The sequence below is a fragment of the Mirounga angustirostris genome, unplaced genomic scaffold (genome assembly GCF_029215605.1).
Source record: "Mirounga angustirostris isolate CCGP_5_RB_7025 unplaced genomic scaffold, mMirAng1.0.hap1 SCAF_9, whole genome shotgun sequence".
Taxonomy (NCBI): Eukaryota; Metazoa; Chordata; class Mammalia; order Carnivora; family Phocidae; genus Mirounga; species Mirounga angustirostris.
This window is the reverse complement of record NW_026991717.1, coordinates 87,059,724-87,077,596: the sequence shown is the minus strand read 5'-3', so window position 1 is coordinate 87,077,596 and position 17,873 is coordinate 87,059,724. Positions and strand designations below refer to the sequence as shown.

The following is a 17,873-nucleotide window of genomic DNA, read 5'->3' as shown; positions in this document are numbered from 1 at the left end:
TGCAGAAACAAAACTACTTCTTAATGTTTTCTATACATTTAATATAACCTATTTATTCTTAATTATAAGGCACAAAACAATGCAAAGTTAGTAAGTCCAAAGTAAATTCTACTATGATTATAGTGCTATCAATACGAAAGACATAGCTACAAAAAATATAAATATAAATGCACTGATGCTAAATGATTACAAGCTTTTGAAAAGTTACACTTCAAAGGTTAGGTAAAACTGTGCTTTCAATGAATGACCACACTGTATTCAGATATTAAATACTTACAATATGCAAAAAAGCATTCTATTAAGTACAGGTATTAAGGGAAAAGAAACAGTCCCTATCTTAAGAAGCTTAAATCTGTGGTAAAAACAACTATAAATGACCAGAGTACTTGCCATAGAACACATAAAAACAAAGTATTATGTGAATTCAAAAGAAGAAAAGATTAGATCTAATGGGATGGAGCAAAAAAATGCTCAAAGGAAAAAGTAACATCTGAAATTGTGAAATTATTTATAACAGTAAAAAAGTAGAAACAGGGGCGCCTGGGTGGCTCAGTCGTTAAGCATCTGCCTTCGGCTCAGGTCATGATCCCAGGGTCCTGGGATCAAGCCCCGCATCGGGCTCCCCTGCTCAGCAGGAAGCCTGCTTCTCCCTCTCCCACTCCCCCTGCTTGTGTTCCTTCTCTCTCACTGTGTCTCTCTCTGTCAAATAAATAAATAAAAAATCTTAAAAAAAAAAAAAAAGTAGAAACAAAGGAAACATTTATCAAATGGGAAAGGTTTATATAAATTATAAAATATTCAGGGGCGCCTGCGTGGCTCAGTCGGTTAATCGCCTGCCTTTGGCTCAGGTCATGATCCCGGAGTCCTGGGATGGAGTCCCACATCAGGCTCCCTGTTCAGCAGGGAGTCTGCTTCTCCCTCTGCCCTTTACCCTGCTTGTGCTCTCTCTCACTCACTCTCTCCCTCTCAAATAAATAAAAATCTTAAAAAAAAAGTTATAAAATATTCATAGAAAAAGATCTACAATATATTAAATAAAGCAGGATATAAAACAGTTATATATAGCATGTTTTCAGTTTTCAAAACATACATGTGATTTATGTCTAAATATATTTTTTTAGGTATAGAATAAATGAAAGTGATATTGTTAATTACTTCTTTGTACATCTTTTCTATATAGTCTGAACTTTTTATTCACTAAGTATACATTATTTTTATAAAATCTAAAAAAAAGTCATTTTGAGGGCTGTCTGGGTGGCTCCGTTGGTTAAACATCTGCCTTTGGCTCAGGGCATGATCGCAGGGTCCTGGGATGGAGCCCTAGATCTGGCTCCCTGCTCAGTGGGGAGTCTGCTTCCTCCTCTCCCTCTGTCCCTCCCCTTGCTCATATGTGCACTCTCTCTCTTCCTCTCTCAAATAAATAAATATTTTTTAAAAAATCTTCATTTTGAGACATAAAGGATATTTTTTGCATTTTCACATTCCCCCGCAGAGGGAGTGGCAGGCAGAGGGAGAGGGAGCAGACTCCGGGCTGAGCAGAGAGCCTGACGTGGGGCTCAATTCCAGGACCCTGGGATCATGACCTGAGCCAAAGGCAGCCGCTTAACTGACTGAGCCACCCAGGTGCCCCCTTTTTGCATGTTTTAACATAAAGTCAATGTCATTATTTACTAAACAAGAAATGCAATATGTACAGTAACAGAAAAAGCTCAGACTTGGAATCAAAAAGGTCAGAATTTCAATCTCTACTCTTCACTCTTTGATCATGTGACCTTGGGCTGTTTCCTCATCTGTAAAATTTGAGTTATAATACCTATTCTATAGTTATTATGTGGATTGAATGAGTTATATATGCAAAATGCCTTTAAGTATAGTGTCTAGAATACAAGAGACTAACAAACATCAGTTCTTCAAATAATCTGTTCTTAATATTCAGAAAGTAGTGGGGAGTGGTGCAAAAGATTAAATTCATCTCCAAGCCCAGCTTAATTCAATAACAAATCTTCACTTGAGCCCTCAACACAAAATCTGAGAAATGGGAAGAGCCCTGAAATTCAACATGTCTAATTCTCAACCTATGCTGGAATCTCCACTCCCAGAAATATCCACATCTAAGAAATATCTCCCAAGCTTCAGTGCAACAGTATAGTAATAGTTAACATGTACTGAGTGCCTACAATGTGTCAGGCACCTGGCTAACAGCCTTACGTGAGTTATCTTACTTACTCATCATAGTAACTCTATGAAATAGGTACTATTGATATTATCTATCTTTCCTTACAGGTAAGGAAACAACAGATGTTGTTGTTACAGGTGATGGAACCAGGATACCAACCATAACAGGCTGACTCCAGACTCCATGTGTTCATCCACTGGGCAAACTGTCTCCCCTTGAAGACTCCTAGGGACAAGTCCTATAAACACCAGCTATTACAACAGTTCTACATATTAGACAGACCATTCCTACAATTAGTAAAACCTATATCCTTATTATTTCCTTACACAGTCCTCCTCTGGAGCACTGACATGCCATTTCTCACTATGATCTTTTTCTTGATGTGTATCAAGTAATTCAACACTGAGAATCAGATACCCAAACTGTATAACTTTCACAACTAGAAGAGGCTTTCAATATCACTTAGTTCAATCTTTTGTTTTTACAGATGAGTAAACAGGCCCAGTAATTTTAAGTAACTTGTCCACAAGTATCAGTGGTAATCCAGGGTCCTCAAACAATTAATCCACAAACATTACATCACCTCCCCCAGAGAGAATATAAGCTCCTTGCAAAGTAAAAACAAAGAGGGAAAAACTAGATTTTGTGAATAACTGTGTTATAACAAAGTATTTAGTTCATAAAGAACTTAATTTCTCTACCAGTAAAATGAAAAGAAACTGATTTTATTTAATACTAACCTAATTTGCAGTGTGAAAGTGTACCTTTTAAACTGCTCATTTCAGTTAGGAAAAAGAACAACGTGACAAAGAGAATTTAAAACTCACCCAATTATCATGTGCTTTTTTCTCATGGGAAGTAATCTGAAAAAGAAATTCATTAAAATACTACTGATTTTCTTAAGTAAAAATTTTCACATCTACCACTATGATTTAGTACACAACTCATAAACTCAAAAATAACTCAAGCATCTCTGAAAAGTACATTTTTAAAGCAAATTTTCATAAACACATGATTTATTTTATTATATTCTTAAAACAAAAACTGAATGAAATTTGTCTAGTAAATTTCTGTTTTATGCAATAATCAACTACAATGAGTTACCAACTAAGAGATAATTAGCCCAAGTGAATATGAGACCCCCAATGCCCATATGTTTATTTATTTATTCAATCCACATTCCCAAAGAAGCAGGAGACATGGTAATTTTAAAAAAGGTCTCTTATTCCAGAACTTTGGCTCCCTATAAATGTCCCACAGACATGTGCAAAGCTTCAAGAAAAGTGTACAACTATCAAGTAACTATACTCCTATATCAAAATAGAGATAAACAATTCAAACAAATCATAATTGTTTTAATTTATACACACACACACACACACATACCTGCCCTTGATAAGAATGAATGGTTCTCTCCAATTCTTCTTCAAGATCTTTGGCTCGCTTTCTATAAGGAACAATCATTCTACTATTAACATATACTAAGAAATGAGAGAATACACTGTATCTACTGAAAATATCAATTAAAACACCTAGAGTGCTTTGTTTAATATAAAAAATGACTCCAGAACTCTACACATTAATCAGCTTTAGAGGTTCTAAAGCAGTGTATTTTTCTTGATATAATTTTAACATTAATTATGCTTTAAGAGTACTATTACTTGGGTTTACCTAAACCAAGGGTCATGCAAGGATTTATATGGTATATTGGTTTGTCTTTATTTTTAAGAAGCATGAACTTGGAAGACTTATTCAGATGCCTGTAATCCTAACAGAATTCTAGGAAATTAACCAACTGTGTGAAATAAAATGTTACTTACTACCTTTACACTATTAGTAAGATAATTTCTTCTTTTGGACAAAACCCAAGCTTACTCTTCCTAATACAAAATGAAATATCAGAACTGTTTGGGACACTGCTAAATCTTGCCCCTTATCTTCTCTAGGTTTTCTTTTATTTCCATGGAACTAATGACAAGTGAACCAAGGAAAAAACTAGACATATAAACACTTCTTCAGACCTTTAGCTGTGGCTCACTCTTTTTGAGGCATACTTCTCAAATTCCTTAATATTGTATGCATTCTTCCCCATTTGAACCAAAGAGTAAAGACCTTGAAATTAACAGCTATTCATAAATTTCTTCACATTAACATAAAATAGGATTTCCCATGTTCAAATACAACTAATGTGAGAGATTCAAAATCATACACACTGAAAGGAAAACATTTTTTCCTTCTTATATTTTCTGTGTAATTGCATAATAGCAAGATATCCAAATGAAAAATAATCAGAAAAATGTTGGGTTTATTTTTTTCGGTTGCTTTATTATTTTTTCTGATATTAGGTTTTTGGATACCCTCCTCACTTCAAAAAGAAAGGAGTAAAATATGTTCAGTACCTGTAGGTCTCCAGCTCTTCAGCTGCATGGCTGATCTTTTCATCTGCTTTGGAAAGTTTCTCCTCTTTCTCTAATCGGTAATTTTCCTCTACTGTTAATTTCCTTAAAACAAAAAGTGTTGCTTTTTTACAGTATGTCATAAGATAATCAAATATATCTTTTTAATTATATGGCAACTGGTGCTTCCCATAAAACAATTTGCATAACACCACTAAAAACATCACATGCAAGAAAAAAAGTACCTGCGTAAATATTTCTCGTGTGGAACTTAATATTATAAACTGAAATTATAAACCGTCTTGTCTAATATAGTACTACTAATATAAAAGTTTTAAGAGTTTTCTATAAAACTTTATCATAAAAATAAGACCAAAGGTAAATATTAGTAAAAACTATCATGACTATATATTATTTATCAAGACTTCTCATATAAAGCTTCATTACATTTACTAGACAAGAAGTCATCAAGTAATGAACTGTATTTCAATCATTTTTAAATTGGTTGTTAAGTCATTAACATAGTAATTAAGTTTCCAAGACAGTTCACATACACCAAAACAAAACAAAACAAAACCTAACTTATAAAGAACCCAAAGTAAATAAAAGCAGTAGTAACACTCCTTCTTACTACTTCTAGTTCTCTTAGTAATAATAGCTAACTTAGTGAGCCATTAGTATGTGCAAGAAATTGTTTTTAGACTTTTACATGTATTATTATCCTATTTAATTATCATAATAGCTCTACAAGGAGAGAAAGGAAGCAAAGAGAAACTAAAGAAGTGAACCTAGGCATAGAGCTAGCAAGTAGTGACTCCATTATACTATATTACTCATTGTTTCACATGGTATCATCAGTAACACTGGTCCTTCAAGAAATACTTATTGACCACCACAGGAAAAGACATTTGGAATCCTAAATGTGAACATCTCCCCTTCTTCATGAACTTTGGGGAGGCACATGACAAACTACTGAAGAAATTCTACAGGGCAGGACTAAATGTTTTTTTTTTTTTAAAGATTTTATTTATTTATTTGAGAAAGAGAGAATGAGAGAGAGCACATGACAGGGGGGAAGGTCAGAGGGAGAAGCAGACTCCCCGCTGAGCAGGGAGCCCAATGCGGGACTCGATCCAGGGACTCCAGGATCATGACCTGAGCCGAAGGCAGTCGCTTAACCAACTGAGCCACCCAGGCGCCCAGGACTAAATGTTTTATATTCCACAAACTACATTACCAATTGCTAAGAAAGCACTTGCTAGGTCAATCGTTTCATAGGTGTTAGAAGAAAATAAAAATCATCTCTTCAGAAGAAGTATGAAAGTATAATGGGCTTGGAGATAGAAGGAGGTGTATTTTTACAGAATCTAGATTAAAAATGGCCAGAAATTCTTTGACACCTCTGCTGCTAAAAAGCAGTCTATGAACCTTCCCCTTGAATTTGGGTAGGCTCATTAATGATGGAAACTGCACTATAAAAGAAGCCTGATGATTTGACCAAAAAACAATTACATCTTACTTCACATATTTAAAGCAACTTATCAGGGCATCTGGGTGGCTCAGTCAGTTAAGCATCATTTATGGCTCAGGACATGATCTCAGGGTTGTGAGATCGAGCCCTGCATCAGGCTCCACGCTGGGCATGGAACCTGCTTTAAGATTCCCTCCCTCTCCCTCTGCACCCTCCTGCATGCTCATGTGCTCTCTCTCTCTAAAAATAAGTAAAATAAAAATCTGAAAAAAAAGATTCTCTCTCCCTCCCTGCCCCTCACACTCTAAAAAAATAAAAATTAAAAATAAAATAACAATAATAAAGCAACATATCAAGCTTCTATGTTACACTATTTCACTTCTCTCCAATATTAAATCTGGAAAAGTGCTAGTAATGTAATATACCTCATGGAAAACATCAATCTAGCATCTAGAAAATGACTGAATCTAAATCATACTGGTATGCAGGCAAAAATATTAATTTAACATTTTACTAACACTATCAACTCTCTATATTCTACTCTAAAGAACAACCAGTGGCACAATTCACTGAATTTGAGTAATGAATATTTTAATTTAAATGTAAGAATGGAATATACAGTATTTTGGGAATTGAAAATATTTCAGATTAATGAATGAAATCACAATGTCAACAACATACACAGAGCCAAAATTCTACTCAGCTTCCCACCCATGCTCTGAATATCTACAGAGAACACCTTTTCTTTTTGAAATTTTAAACATTCCACATCGAAATTCTATAATTAACCAATCAATCAAGTTCAAAAGATACACTCAAAAGTATTCCTTTTACCTCAACTAACCAAATTTACTCACAATATCTTTCATCCTAACCTAAAATGAAGGGTCGTCCATTCCTATGTTTACTGATGAAAACCATGAGCTGTCCACTCTGTAGCTCTTCCGTTTAGTCAAGTATATTTCTCTTTCATATCCTGAGCAGTCCCAAGTGGCCCAAAAGTCCATGATGAACAGCAAGTTTTGAATTTTTGAATGGACCCCAAAGAATGATTGAAGTATACAGCTTGGCAGTGACAGAGCTAAACAAATCCCCCAGCATCCTGATGGCAATGTAACGTTGGTATTTTCTACCAGTTTCCAAATACATAAAAAAGAATCTCATTCCCATTAGTTATGTTTTCTAAAGTCACCACAAATCCTAAATTAGCAAATACTGAACCAGTGCTCTTAAGGGAAGCAGAATTAGGTTTCTGTATGCTCTGGTGACAGCATTTTCATCTACCAGTCAATACATAACCCTGTTTTATGTGTGTTGGTTTAAACACACCTTATTTAACATCTATTGTTGGTTTATTAATAATGAACTCATGGCCAACAGCATTATAACTCATGTCCGAACAAAGGTTATCTTTTGACAAAAAGCACAAAAACATGGCAACTACATATAATGCAAAAAGGACACCTGTTTACAAAATAAGAGCTGAAATACAAAAGCAGACTGGGAACGTGCACACTGGGCAATTCACATTTTTTGCCATTCTGTGCATGTCTAAGAATGACCACCACAGCTCCATGAGTACTGGTTTGGGGTTAAAAGTAAGTTTTCTCAAGTAGGTAAATTTGCAAATACAGAAACTACAAATGATGAAGATCGACTGTAATAACTTTCATTAAAGGGGCTTGAAATTACATTAATTAAATCAAGTTATATTTTATTTCCTTTTATGATGAAAAATATGTCCTATAGTGGTATTTGAAAATCTGGAGTCTCCAGATAGGTATCTTAACAGTCTTCTGTGTTTCTATGCATTTAGGCATCAGTACACACATGCACAGAAACTTTCACTCTAATATATAAAGGTACTAACATATTTATTCATATATTCAACAAATGTTTATTGAATAACTACCATGTGCCAGACAGAATATTAGGAACCAGAAATACAGAAGAAAAGAGAATAAAGTAATTCTCTCATGGAGTTTACATTTAATGCTGGGAAGATTAAAAAAAAAAGACATTCATCAGAGGACTATAAGGGCTATAAAGAAAAATAAAACAAGACAAGGGGATAGGGAATTGCAGGTATTATCTTAATTAGGGTAACCAGGGAAGGATTCTTTGAAGCAACATTTGAACCTAGACCCAAATGAAATGAAGGATTTAACCTTATACAGGGGAATACCAGTTCAAGGCAGAAAGAGCAAGTGCAAAAGGCCCTAAGTATGCCAAAGATCATCGAGAAAGGCCAGTGTGCTGGAGGGTAATGAAGGAAAAAGAAATTGAATAAGCTAAAATTAGAGGCATAACCAGGAAAAAGGGAAAAAAAAAAAAAAAAAAAAAAGAGGTAGCCAAAGGTCAGATCTTACAGAGTCTTGTAGGCCATATAAAAGCTTTGGATTAAATTCCAAGTGTTGCATGAAGGCACTTGGAGTTTGCAAACAAGACAGTGACAATACCTGTCATTTATGTTTTAGAAGGGTCATACCACTGGAGACAACTGTGCAGGAAGTTAAGTGGGAAAAAACTACTCATAAGGCTACTGCAATAAACCAGGCACTAACTGATGATGGTTTAGATGAGACTCATAGTGGGGGAGGCATGAAAAATGGTCAGATTCAGAAGAAAAAGTGTTTCAAGATCAAATAACTTCCTTAAAAATGAACTGATGAAATATTACCCAATCATAAATTGAGTACTTTGAATATCACATAAGCTGAATATGCACTATTTTTAACTATTTTACTTGCCATACAGTGAAGTTATCAATGTAATTTTTATTACCTGTGAAGTGTCATTTCATTTTCTTGATACAATTCGGTCATTACTTTAAGTTTCTGCTGAAGCTTTTGATTCTCACTTTCAAATTGTATATTTTCTGACTGCAAAGATGCTTGTTCAGTCTGGAGATTTTTAATACACTCTATAGAAAATTTTTAAAAACCACAGAGGAGTAAACATTTTGAGATGCACATTAATATTTCATAAAGATTAAAATTATCAAAAATAATAAATTATTAATAAATGAAATTCTTTCCAACAGAAAATGTGTATTTTGTTCACCTAAATGCTTTTTAATATTTTAATTAAAGAACTAGATAAACTGTTACAACTTTTTTATTACTCCAAGATTTCCCAAAACCTTCAATGTTCTAATTCCAGCATCTAATTTTCATTTTTTTTTTTTAAAGATTTTATTTATTTATTCATGAGAGACAGAGAGAGACAGAGGCAGAGCGAGAAGCAGGCTCCCAAGGAGCAGGGAGCCCGATGCGGGACTCGATCCCAGGACCCTGGGATCATGACCTGAGCCGAAGGCAGACGCTTAACCGACTGAGCCACCCAGGCGTCCCTCCAGCATCTAATTTTCAGTTAGGGTGCCAAAAACCAGTAAAATTCTCATGAAGGTTATGGAGATGAGAGGTCTGAAGGGAAAGAAATATTTTAGTTCAACATTTCCTGTGGCGCCTAAGTGGCTCCGTTGGTTAAGTCGGTTAAGTTGGTTAAGCTCCTTCTCAGCAGGGAGCCTGCTTCTCCCTCTACCCTCCTGCCCGGCTCAGGCTAGTGCCGCTAGCAGCGCCCTGTCACACACACAAAAAAATCTTTACAAAAAAAAACCATTCCCTGGGAAACTACTTCCACATGATGAGCAATTCCTATTTTTATCTAGCAAAAAGTTTATAGGTTAATACTTAACTTCTAGCCATCCCTCCTTTTAAGCAAAATTGAGATATATAAGTCAGGCCAGAAATTTCAATCTTCTGATAAGAAATGGTACAAAATCATCCTAGCTTAATCCAGATCAAGATTGGAGAGAAAAATATCAGTTTTAACTTGTTTCAAATGCTAACCCACCTAAAAGAATTATTTATAAAACAAAAATTAACAATTCTAAGTAATTACGAGTGCTAGATAATTAGTGCATTGTTATTAAAAACCATTTATCTTCCAACATCATAACTCCACCTTTGACTTCCTCTAAGACTGAGGTGCCATCTCCCAAAACATGTATATAAATCATAACCACAAATCTTTTTTATTAAGTAGGCTCCACACCCAATATGGGGCTTGCATTCATGACCCTGAGATTAAGAGTCGCATGGTCTACCGCTACCGACTAAGCCAGCCAGGCGCCCCCACCACAAATCTTAATGAAAGGCAAAACTTATTGGGCGCCTGGGTGGCTCAGTCGTTAAGCGTCTGCCTTCGGCTCAGGTGATGATCCCAGGGTCCTGGGATCAAGTCCCACATCGGGCTCCCTCCTCGGGGGGAAGCCTACTTCTCCCTCTCCCACTCCCGCTGCTTGTGTTCCCGCTCTCGCTATCTCTGTCTCTGTCAAATAAATAAATAAAATCTTTAGAAAAAAAAAAAAAAAGAAAGGCAAAACTTATTCTGTGTAGAGGGCAGTTTCAAAAATCACAAAATCATACTAACAAGCATTAAAATTTTAGTAATCATATGTAATGGCATTCTAATTACTCTTAAGGCATATAATTATTCATCTATCAATTAATCATATATATCAAAAGGAAAGTTTAAAGTAAATATGCTAACATTAAATGATTTTAATGTGCATACCTGTCTTTCCACAGAAATTTTTAAATCTACATCAGAAGAAATCTGTTGACCTAGGCTTTAAACCAATGCCAAGAACAGTCATTTAACAGACATTAATGCTGGATATCATCTCTGGTAAAACTGGATCATAGGGATGATCTTTTAAAAGTTAACAGTTTTAATTTGCTACTTTTTAACATCTAAAACCATATCACACATATAACACTGAAATTCAAAGATAAGTATGGTTTTACATGGTTTTTTTTAATAATTTCATTATTTTTATTTCATATGGAGGAAACTGATAATCAGGCTTTACCACCAACAAAAAACTCAGTACTAATTTTTCACAAATCAGAAACAAAAGTAAAAGTTATAAAAACAATCGAACTGGGCTTTTGCATAATTGATTCAGTTAACAGTACCATTCTGGATAAGGAGATATAACCTACCTGTAAGCTCTTCTTTTGTCTTATCTACTTCAGATAATTGAATGTAAATTTGGTTTCTTTCTCCTTCCAGGGTTTTTAAAGAAGCATTTAACTTCAGAGAATGGAAGAAGGAAAAAAGCAACATTAATCAGTTATACCAAAAAAGGAAAAACAAAAAATCTCAATATACTATCCCAACCTTTTGAAGTTCTTTTATCACTCTGATGAAATTATCACCTAGAATGCATTAATCAACAATGCAGCTTCCATCTTGAAAAGTTAAGTCATCAGTAGTTGTAAATATCAGAACAGAGAGAGAAGATCAATGACTGATCCTTAAAAAGTGGGTATTTTCATTCTATTTACTTTCAACACAGAAGTTTTAATCAGAGCAAGCTTCAAAGTACATTACCAAGACTTCACATAGTTCAGTAAAGATCAAGATAACCACTACTACAATGGAAAAGAGAAGGGATAAAGTAGAAGAAATTGAACCCAGCATTTACTTCTCAATTTAGGATATAGGGCAACAGGAATAGGAAAATACTGAGACCAGAGGAAGAAGAATGTTCAAAGTCAGAAATATGAGAGAAAATACACTAAATATTTTTAATATATTCCTTATCTAAAAACATTAGTCCAGACCTTAAAAATTTGTATTCTGATTAAATTCTAAAAATTAACAATATGAATTTCTAAAGTTATTATAAAAAAGAAAAAAGCAGTTGATAAAGAAAATGCTGATCACTTCTGAAAATCTGCATCACTTCTATGGTGGCAACTATAAAACGGACTTTTAAAATAATTACTAAGGACCTACAGGTTTAATCCAAGTTCTATTTCCTTCTCTATATTCTTTATATTTATGTAGTAATGCAAACCTTAGCAGCATGAATCAGCTTCTTCAAAGCTCCTTCTGGTTGATTATCTATGTAAAAAAAAGAAGAAAAAAAAACAATAAATTGGGAAAACAGTGCCACGCCACAACAGACATCCAAATGATTTTTTTAGTTCAAGCAACTAGGGCCTTATAATCCCTCTTCTTGCTTTAATAAAGAATTTGATATAAGGCAGGATAGCCTTGGACATGCTCCCAAGAAGCTAAACAATAAAGTACTGGAAGTACCATAATTTCATTTAAAGAGGTTCTTCACTACTCACTCCAAGAACAAATTTATAATAAGAATCTGGTATTCACCTAAATACAGTCCACAGTCTCGACTATTCTTGGAATCTTTCAGCATACAAAATGTAAGTGGAATCATACTCCAAACTTAAATAACATTAAACAAGCACACATTTTCTCATTACAAAAGGAATTGCTTCTTGTAAGATAAAGCAGAAGTGAAAAAGTACAAACAGAACACATGTGTTCACTTTAGGAATGCAGTCTTCTTCAGTGCACTAATGCTATCACCAAAGAAATATACAAAAAAAATCGTGTCTTCTGCTCCTTAATAAATTTGCTAATTATGCAGGGGGTAGAAGGAGAAAAAAGAGACAAGACACAAAGTCAGAAGAGCTGTGGAAAACTAATAAAAGATACACAAAACACTTCTGTACTCTTTTTGCAACTTCCAATGAATCTATAACTATGTCAACAAAAAATTCTTTTTTCAAGTCAAAGGAACTGGTCTGAAAATACAGTGAGCGGCTATATTGAACCTAACTCCTGCCTGAGTTTCCAGACTGCAACCAGCAGTGGTAATAACAGTTTGGGATGGACAGGATTAAAGTACTGAGCCATCTAATTTAAACAAACAAACAAAAACAGTATCCTAAGGTATTCATCTATATAACACTCATTTTTTAAACTACCCACCCATCCATCTGATTAGCGGACAGGGAAAAACAGGCATTGAAATTATTATGGTGCAATGTGAAAATTGCTGTAACAAAGATGGACAATATATAAAAAGAACAGGGAGGAAAGAAGCTGTAAATCTGTCTGAGGAGTTGGGAGAAAGATTTACTGAAAAGGCAGTATTCCAACTGAAGCTTAAAAGTAAGGGATGGTGAGAGAGGGACAGAGTATTAGAGACAGATGAAGAAGATGTGCCAAAGAAGAACTACATAAAGAACATGGTGCACACAGGGGTGCCTCGGTGGCTCAGATGGTTAAGCATCTGCCTTCGGCTCAGGTCATGATCCCAGGGTCCTGGGATTGAGCCCCACATCGGGCTCCCTGCTCAGCGGGGAGCCTGCTTCTCCCTCTCCCTCTCCTGTTCCCCCTGCTTGTGCTCTCTCGCTCTCCCTGTCAAATAAATAAAATCTTAAAAAAAAAAAGAAAAAAGAACATGGTGCACACAAAAAACAAATAATCCAATCAAGAAATGGGCAGAAGATATAAACAGGTATTTCTCCAAAGAAAACACACAAATGACCAACAGACACATGAAAACATGCTCAACATCACTTAGCATCAGGGAAATACAAATCAAAACCACAATGAGATACCACCTCACACCAGTCAGAATGGCTAAATTTAACAAGTCAGGAAACCAAGGATGAGGAGAAAGGGGAACCCTCCTACACTGTTGGTGGGAATGCAAGCTGGTGCAGCCACTCTGGAAAAGAGTATGGAGGTTCCTCAAAAAGTTGAAAACAGAGCTACCCTATGACCCAGCAATTGCACTACTGGGTATTTACCCCAAAGATACAAATGTGATCTGAAGGGGTACCGACACCCCAATGTTTACAGCAGCAATGTCCACAATAGCCAAACTATGGAAAGAGCCCAGAGATGTCCATCAAAGATGAATAAAGAAGATGTGGTGTGTGTATATATTGTATATATACACAATGGAATACTACTCAGACATAAAAAAAATGAAATCCTGCCATTTGCAACAACATGGATGAAACTAGAGGGTATTATGCTAAGCAAAATAAGTCAATCAGAGAAAAACAATTATCATATGATCTCACTGATATGTGGAATTTAAGAAACAAAACAGAGGATCATAGGGGAAGAGAGTATAAAATAAAATAAGACAAAACCAGAGAGGGAAACAAAGAGACTCTTAATCATAGGAAACAAACTGAGAGGTGCTGGAGGGGAGGGAGGTGGGGAATGGTGTAACTGGGTGATGGACATTAAGGAGGGCACGTGATGTGATGAGCACTAGGTATTATATAAGACTGATGAATCACTGATCTCTACCTCTGAAACTAATAATACATTATATGTTAATTAACTGAATTTAAATTAAAAAAAAAAAAACTTGAAAGCCAAAAAAAAAAAAAAAAAGGACCATGGTGCACATAGGGAACTAAAAGAAAATACAACAGGCTCATCATTTTTAGCAAAAGAGGATGAATCATGACTTAATAATACCCAACTGCGTACCATTTTCTGACTCACTCATTTCCAACTCCAAGTTATCATCGTTTGTTATGTCTTCTCCCAGCACAGCAGCCCAATCTTTCATCTTTATCAAGCGTTCAGTAAGAGACTTGACATTTAGCAAAAAAGGGAAAAAAGAGAAAGAGGGTAATGCCTTTTGCTAATTGATTTACAACTTCTGAATGTGCAGTCACAGTTTAAAAATCAATCTACCTAGATAACAGTATATGAGCTCTTATTCACCAGCTGATATTAAGATATGTAAATACTCTGAAAAGCTGTAACATTTATTGACTATTAAACTCTACAAGTTAAAAAACAAACCTGTTTATTCCTAAATCAAATACAATACTTGATAATGGCCCATTTTTGCTAAATACATCACATGACTATAAAGTAACAAAACATTCTCTTATAGGACATTCTTCACATGCCACAAATAAGAGTGGCCATTAACATGAGAGTAAATTTTGTGTGAGGTCAAACAAATCCGCAAGTGAGACACATGATATATAAAAAGATCACAGACTTTACAGATCTGATTTTTTTCTAAAATAAATGATTAGGTGAGGAGTTCAATTGAGATAAAGAAAAAAAATTATAGAACAGAATCTGAATTGGTACATTACAGGTTTTCCAACAGTACTTTTTGAATTTTCTCGAATAAAGAAAGATTTTCTAGCACTATAGGTAATAAAATGACTGTGCCATGCATTTCTGTGGAAGGACCCACCTAAAAACCCATTCTGCTCTATAATTTCTACCCTTCAATCTCTTCCCTCTTGAGAATTCCAGGCATAAATAACATGGCTTACAGCTTTGACTGAGCTTCTCATTCTTGTTCTGTTTAGGAAGAATCCCAAATTCTTTAGTAGGGTAAGATTAGGGAAAAAAATAAAGCAATATCCTAAATTATGAATACAACTCCTAAAGTTGGAATCTTAAAAACATTCTTAGTGGGGGGTGGGGGGATACATAATAACATAATAAAATAAAATTTAAAAAAAAACATTCTTAGTAACAACATAAAGAGCATAAATATATAGGTTTCAAGATGGCAACCTCCACTTCACTGCGTAGATTACAGAATATTAGTTTTACATTTTATTACTTGATACTCACACCTGAGTATCTGTTTGCAGCTTGAAAGCATAAGATTTAAAAGAACAGGAAAGAAAAAGGGTAGAATGAGGCAAATAAGGAGTAGGAAAAAATGAACAAATCCTACAATAATATCAATTATTATATTCCTATTAGAGTCAAGTTTCAATTAGACTTATTTTTGAAAAGTATTCATCTCCATGAAAGTACATACACCAGCTAATCTAGGTATTACAGACATCTAGCCAATACATATAACTTCATCTGTCCAATTTCTAAAATTCTTTCCAACATCTTATCAATAGAAACAGATGGCAGTCTAAAGACAAAGGTAAAATCCACTATTCTTTTTCTTTCTTCATTAAATACCTAGGGTAAAATACAGAGCAAAGGAGAAAAAGGACACACAGAATAATGATTTATATAGATCATATATATAAATAATATATAATATCAATAATATACATTAATTTATTATATATTATATAATATATAATTAGTATACACTAGTATATAATATATACGTTACAAATCTGTGAGTCTTCAAGGAGCATTTGGGAGCAAGAATGACAATACTGGTACAAATTAAAATGAATGCCAAAGAAGTACACATGCTCAAATTTGACCAAATAATTATAAAAATAAAAGTTACTAAGACAAAAATTTTCAAATTTCAGAATTAGTACAAAATTCCAGCTGACTCAGTCACTAAAACCAGGGGGGCCACTTACCTTGATCTGATTTTCTTTATCACACAGAACTTGTTCTGCATATACTTTGGAGTCTTCAAATGTTATTTTCTGTTTATTAAGTTGACTCACTTGTTCTTTCCATTCTTCAGCATCTTGTAAAAGCTAAAATTCAAACCCCACCAAAACAAAAAAGCAACTCATTATTTTTCATACTTATGTGTAAAGGAATTTATTTATATATTTAGATGTATCATTAATAGATATTATACAACACAATATGTTGCTAAGAAGTAAAGGGGAGAGGGATGAAGGAAGGAAAGAAGGGAATGAAGGGCAGGCTCCTGTTTTCAAAGAATTTTCAAGAAGGATAATGTAAAATAAGAGACACTTAAAACTTAAACACTGTTCAACTGATTTACATAATAAACTTAGAGCAAAAAAAAGCTTTTTGAGACATATATATGTTAGATTTGGTCATTTCTTACCATCCCTTAAGTCCTATATTTTTTTTAAATCATGTGCTGTTTTGTAGTTAATTAAACTTCCAGAGATACCACTAAACTGGAATAGATCAAATTCTGCATAAACAGTCTTTTACTGTATATACTTTTATAGGAAATACTTTTTGAACATGATGCAAAAGGTAAGGATTGTTATAAAACAGACTTGATTACATAACACTTAAAAGCTTCACAAATCAAAAAATAACACAAAATCTAAAAACAAACAAGTAACTAGAAAGGAATTCTTACACATATGCGACAGAAGATTAATAACCTTAACATGCAAAAATCTCTTAGAAGTCAGTAAGAAAAACAGGAAAAAGATGAATGAGCAACCAATTCACAAAAGAAATGGGCCATATAAATATGAAAGAAAAGTCTAAATTTATTAAATCTTTAAAACTCAATTCTATCGAACAGTAATTATTGGATTTCTCTGCAAAACTAAGGCTTCATAAGCATATTTCCTAGCACAAGAAAACTAAACTTTTTCTACACGTGTATAACAGAATTAAGAGGACACAACAGATTAAAAACAAACGAGGATTGAAGACAAAAATCTGAATTTTGTGATTAGATGGACTCTAGAGAGTTACTAAAGAAACTGGATACCCAGGGGCACCTGGGTGGCTCAGTAGGTTAGGCATCTGCCTTCAGCTAGGATCATAATCCCAGAGTCCTGGGATGGAACCCCACATAAGGCTGCCTGCTCAGCAGGGAGTCTGCTTCTCCCTCTCCATCTGCCCCCCTACCCCCGCTCGTGCTCGCCTTCTCTCACTCTCTCTCTCAAATAAATAAATAAAAATCTAAAAAAAAAAAAAGGAAGAAGAAGAAATTACATACCCAGCAGTCTTAAGAAATCAGGGAAGGAGTGAATTAGAACATGGCATCAGTGAATATATAGTAGTTGATTTCAAGAACTTTAGTTATTAAAAAGGAGTTAGAGGTGCACACCAAGGCCCGTGTCAGGTTCCATGCTCAGCATGGAGTCTGCTTAAGTTTCTCTCTCCCTCTCCCTCTGCCACTCCCCACCCCTCTCTCTCAAATAAATAATCTTAAAAAAAAAAAAAAAAAGGACAATCTAGGTGAAATTTTTTCAAGATAGAAAAGGCCAGTTTTTATTTCAACAGAGCAATTTAACACAAGGTTTACCACCACTTCCTCCTGCAATCTATTAAGATGAGAGTAAATCTACTAAGA

General features: G+C 34.6%; 1 protein-coding gene across 13 annotated transcripts in view; it reads right to left on the bottom strand.

Annotated features, from left to right (window-relative positions):
- MIA2 (MIA SH3 domain ER export factor 2) overlaps positions 1-17,873 on the bottom strand; it is a 109,394-nt gene that overhangs the window by 27,021 nt on the left and 64,500 nt on the right. For all 13 annotated transcript variants that reach the window (XR_010405145.1, XR_010405146.1, XM_054513689.1 and 10 more), the window contains 8 exons: positions 16,210-16,332; positions 14,381-14,486; positions 11,913-11,959; positions 11,053-11,143; positions 8,828-8,966; positions 4,576-4,677; positions 3,563-3,623; positions 3,004-3,039 (listed from right to left, as the gene is read on the bottom strand). Coding sequence is in view for 11 of the 13 variants with exons in the window: in XM_054513689.1 (XP_054369664.1) it covers positions 3,004-3,039; positions 3,563-3,623; positions 4,576-4,677; positions 8,828-8,966; positions 11,053-11,143; positions 11,913-11,959; positions 14,381-14,486; positions 16,210-16,332 (705 nt within the window). In the remaining 2 variants the exon portion in view is untranslated. The remainder of the gene's footprint in view (positions 1-3,003; positions 3,040-3,562; positions 3,624-4,575; positions 4,678-8,827; positions 8,967-11,052; positions 11,144-11,912; positions 11,960-14,380; positions 14,487-16,209; positions 16,333-17,873) is intronic.